Source organism: Microtus ochrogaster, linkage group LG9 (genome assembly GCF_000317375.1).
Source record: "Microtus ochrogaster isolate Prairie Vole_2 linkage group LG9, MicOch1.0, whole genome shotgun sequence".
In the NCBI taxonomy this organism is placed as follows: domain Eukaryota; kingdom Metazoa; phylum Chordata; class Mammalia; order Rodentia; family Cricetidae; genus Microtus; species Microtus ochrogaster.
In genome coordinates, this window is record NC_022034.1 from 40806836 (window position 1) to 40811555 (window position 4720).

A 4720-nucleotide genomic window follows, 5' to 3' on the forward strand; every position below is an offset into this window, starting at 1 on the left:
CACACACACACACACACACAAACACAACTTGCTGAAAAGCCTATAGTTACTGAGAGTTCTAAGAGTTTAAGAGCCATAAAAGCTGAAACTCTGGCACTCGGGCTACCTTAATTTATGATGATTACACCCCAGATAGCTCAGCCATGCTTTACAGTTGACAGTGCTGGTCCACATAAACGACTTCATTTGATCCTCATAAAAACTATGTGGAAAGGTCAGGACGCGTATTATTATCCCCATTTTATAGATGAGAAAGCTGAGTTTCCAAGCAAGACAGGTTTTGTCGGTCATGAGTTCTATAGAAAGCTTGCTTGCATGGTGAGACCAACAAGAACAGCCACAGCCCAGGAAACAGACTGTCCTAACACTCTGGTCTCCCATACCTCAGTTTTCCTGGATAGAATGCAGATGCAAGTGTTGTTTTCAGAGGCTAGAGTGAAGGGTGAAATTCATAAAGCCCTGGCTTTAAAGATGTTTGCCATGCAGCCGCTTTTAGACTTGAAAAGCAAACAGAAAAAAAAGAAAAAGCCGGTTGTGATAGGAAAGTGTTAATGTGTGATTGAGACACAAAGAGATTCAGTGTGTAAACGACATTTCAAATTCCCAACTACAGTATCCTCCCCAATTTGCTTTTGAAGCGTACAACATGTACAGCCACACAGTAATATTGAAAAGTGACGACCTGACCTTGGCAATCACAATTCCTAATACATATTTAAGAGAATGGACTACTTTAAAACTTTGAAAATATGCCTCTTTCGATCTTTAATGCATGTTTATTTAAATTTCTCCAGATGTTCATCATTTAAAATAGACTATCAGAAGAAAAAAAGGAAGAAATAAAAAAGCACTTCCATTTTTTTTCAATCTCTAATTCATCTCCAACACCAATCAATATTTTTTTACAAATATGCCAAAGAGTTTAATGACATTACAATACCAAATGATTTATGACAACTAGGGAAAAAAAAAAAGAAATGCCTACAAAACCAACTTTAAATCTCTGGAGACAGACAGATAAGTCCAAAACCTGACTTTAAACTTGAGAGATAAAAGATCTTTGGTTGTGGGCATACATGCATATCCTGAATAGCAAGAAGATGTTAGCAGTTCTGTGAGAACTGGCAGCATTCATAATAAACTCTCAGAAGCACATCTGCGCCCTGTGATGAGGCAGTCTCAGTACACGTTGATGAAAAAGCTAAATAGCACCTTGAAAGAGAAAAGTTTCTCCAATGTTGAGCCTATATCCATCGGCTGTGAAGACATCACTAGTCGCCAGTCCAGAATACATGAGTTTAATCATGCAACTGGTAAAGTTCAATTAGCAAACTACATGTCTTCTCAAGCTACGCTCTCCGCGCAGTGACAAGCACTGTGTAGAAATCAATACTCCCTCCAACTTACTGCATATAATGAGTTACATCAAGCATGGTTCCAATACTAACAGCATTGTATGGCAGAGACGCAGGCGGTAATACTGAACCCGGAGAGAATTAAATTAAGTCGTCGGAGCTCACTGCATAGAACTGGTGCCCTCTGCACATCACCTAGACACATGGTTTCTCCTTTGCCTGCTACCATTTCACAGCCTCTGCCTAAGAGGAGGATACACTCAGGCACCAGAATCTGAGCTTTAAGTCCCTGTATACAGTTGAAAATGGGGGAGGGGAGAAGAAAAGCTAATGAAGGATTTGCTCCGGAAAACAACCTGGTGAGTTTATTTCCAGGAAATCGGGCAGTCTCAACAATGAAACTGTCAAAGACAAAGTAAGTTCGGTCTACGCATCCTGTCGGTTCAGCCAGAAGCGCGACAGTCTCGTTTCCCGTCACCCTTAGGCCCTTCTGTGTTTCCATCTGTCCTAGGAACCCAGGCAGCAGATGCGCCCGCCAAACGCGCGGGGCCGGGTTGGTTGGCCAGAAAAGTTGTCAAGCCCTGCGGGAGGCAGAAGATCAACCTGGGAGCTCGATCCCCAGCGTCCACCAGGTGAAACTTCAGAGCCGGCGGACGACACACAAAAGAAACCGATCTCCAGGAAGGATATCAAAAGTGGATGGGAACAGAGACAACCAGTCGGAGAGACCGGGAGTCCAGGGTCTTCTGTGAGATTCAAAAAGGGATAACCATGGAACTCTGAGTCTCGTCTCTCTATCCGGGTTGCCCTGGTGGACTGAGAACGTTCCCAGGCCGGGTCATCCAGGCGGACTCAGGGAGATGTGGAGCCAGTTTTGTGCTGGCTTCAGTACATAAGCAGAGTAAGCCTTCCGGGAATGGGCGCCCAGCCCTCGCTGCCCAGGACAGCTTTGATTCTATCCTAAGAGTCACATTTGCAAACGTCGTACGGGTTCCGCCAACATACACATGCAACATGCTCCACGCTGCGCCCTGTAATCAACCCAGGAGCAACTCTCAACCCTCAGCGGAGGAGGAAGAAGCCTCCGAGAGTCACAGGGAAGTAGTTGGACAATAGTCAGAGGAGGTTATTCCCGGGACAAAAAGCACCTGGCAGAGCGCGCCGATGTCAGTCCCTACGCGTCCCCACAATTCTGACAAAAGCTTCCCGGGTAATTTTTGAACAGTCTGGCGGCAGAGAGCCACCAGCCCGCTCGGCGAGCCAAAGAATCGTGGTCCCGGGAGCCCTAAGTACTTTTTTCTTTCTCTCTTCCCTAACTAAGGCTGTGAGGACTGCTTTCCCGACGCCCAAGATATCTACGGTTCACCCAAGAAAAGCAAGGTCGCCACAGACTCCAACCAGTATACCCGGGGCTGTCTGCGTGCCCGGCCAGCCTTGGAAACAATGGGTCGCGAACGTAAAAGTTACCTGAGCAGGGTGGCGCCCACCTCCTGACCTCGTCCAGCCTGACACAAACTCCCAGGACAGACCTGGCTTCAACCTGCACCCCCCCACCACCACCCCACTCCGAGCAAACGCCTCCCGAATCCCCAGTCCCGGCAACCAGCTAGTTCCTCCTCCCTCAGAGTCCAAGGTTGCGGACAGCCACAGACCCCAGGTGCCCCCCACCACCGACCACTCACCTGCTGAAAACTGGCCTTGGACCGACCCCAGGAGAGGCCACGGGGACAGGAACCAGAGCGCCACAAAAGCAGGCAGCGCCGCCGCCGCCACATCCATGGCGAGTTTGGGAGAAGTTTCAAGCAGCTTTGCAAAGAGCCTCCGGGGGTATCGCGGCGAAATCCACCAGCCAGCCGCCCGCCCGGCCTCGTGGGGGGCTCGCGGGGACGCCGCGGCCACCCGCCAGCACTTTCGTCCTTGCACAACGTCGGCAAACTACCTCGCGGGCGAAAGCGTCGCCCGCCAGCCGCGGCCACTGCTCTCCATGCTCGGTAGAGGCAGCTCAGGGTAGTCCAGAGTTACTTTGCTCGGGGAGGGACGGGGGCGGAGCCTGAGGTGACGTCGCCCCGCGGGCTCCGGCCGCTTCGGTGGAATGCGGGCTCCGGCGCGCGCCCCCGCCGCCGTCGCCTCCTGCCGGGAAGACGCGCGCCAGCCCGGCCGCGCGCCCCGCGCAGCCTTTGTTCGCCACCTGGGCTCGGTGGCCGCGCGGCTCCTGGGCTGCGAGCCGGAAAGAGGGACGCGGCGCAGCTCACTGCCTGATCCCCTAGAAGCGAGTCTTGAGAGGCAGGAGTGTGGGTGGACAGTGGGAGAACCTCGGAGGAGGCGCCCGAGAAGAGGCGTCCTGGGGTTCTGTCCCCAAGGTGGCGGTCTCACCGGAGCGGTTGGTGATAGGAAGAAAGGGGAGCAACCTTTAAAACGCCGAGCTGCACTGAAATTTCACTGTTCCTTATTGCTGTGGTAAGGAATAAGACTCCCTACCCCCACTGAAAACTTACTCTCGTTTGTTCTCATAATAAATAAAACTTGGACTAAAATAAAATGTTGGGTAAGTTTCCAATGTGAACAGCTGGCGTTCCTCATTTCTGGTTTGTCATTTACAGAATATCTGAATTTACTTGCCGCGTCACTGACTTTGCTTGTTGCTGGAGAAGCTCCTCGCCCCTCTGCCTTTGCATAGCCTGGTGTAGTAGAGAGGGGTTTGGTTTTGTTTTTTATTATCTTGTATCTATTTAAGAAATGAGTACTTAATAAAAGGACTTTGCCCCGACAGCATGGTTGCTCTGAAGGAACCCTATGCTGCGCTAACATCTTTAAACTCTGTCCCTTTGCTGCCTTAGGAGCTTGACGGGGTTTCACCAAATGCCACCCTGACTTGCTTCTGTAGCAACGCTGTATAGCTGTTTACTTTATTTAAGCCTGCAAAATATGACATAAGCAAGTGTGATCACAATTCAGTAAGCATAACTTTGACTTCGAATTTTGATGCCGTATACACAAGTTCTAACGATAGTCTTGATTGACACCTGTCAGCCACTCAGACATCTTTAGCCTTTTTAAATCAAAATGAGGTGAGATTCAATTTAACATAACATTCTCGCCATTTACAAAGCCACATCGTTCTGCAACACATATATGCTGGTATGACTAGGTTTTGAACAGGAAATATAAATGCAAGTAACTGTATGCCATCTCTGTATATATCTAGATACATACATATCTATGTACATATATTATACATGCATATAGATCAAGAAGGAGAAAGTGCATTTTTTTTATTTGCTGAGGAGAGAAACTTCATTAAACTCCCGTCTTGATTGCTCATTAGCACCTGTAACCAGCCTAACATTTGTCAGTTCAGTTCAACA

At 48.9% G+C, this 4720-nt stretch overlaps 1 protein-coding gene across 15 annotated transcripts in view; it reads right to left on the reverse strand.

Annotated features, from left to right (window-relative positions):
- The window catches only part of Ptprk (protein tyrosine phosphatase, receptor type K), a 539194-nt gene extending 535776 nt beyond the window's left edge, over positions 1–3418 (reverse strand). For 5 of the 15 annotated variants that reach the window (XM_026787351.1, XM_005363666.3, XM_013352408.2 and 2 more), the window contains exon 1: positions 3038–3405. In XM_026787351.1, the coding sequence (XP_026643152.1) occupies positions 3038–3134 (97 nt within the window). In that variant the 5' untranslated portion in view covers positions 3135–3405. Of the gene's footprint in view, positions 1–3037 lie in introns of all 15 variants that reach the window. The other 10 variants (XM_013352406.2, XM_026787348.1, XM_013352405.2 and 7 more) reach the window with 7 other exon arrangements.
- Between the last annotated feature and the right edge of the window lie 1302 nt (positions 3419–4720).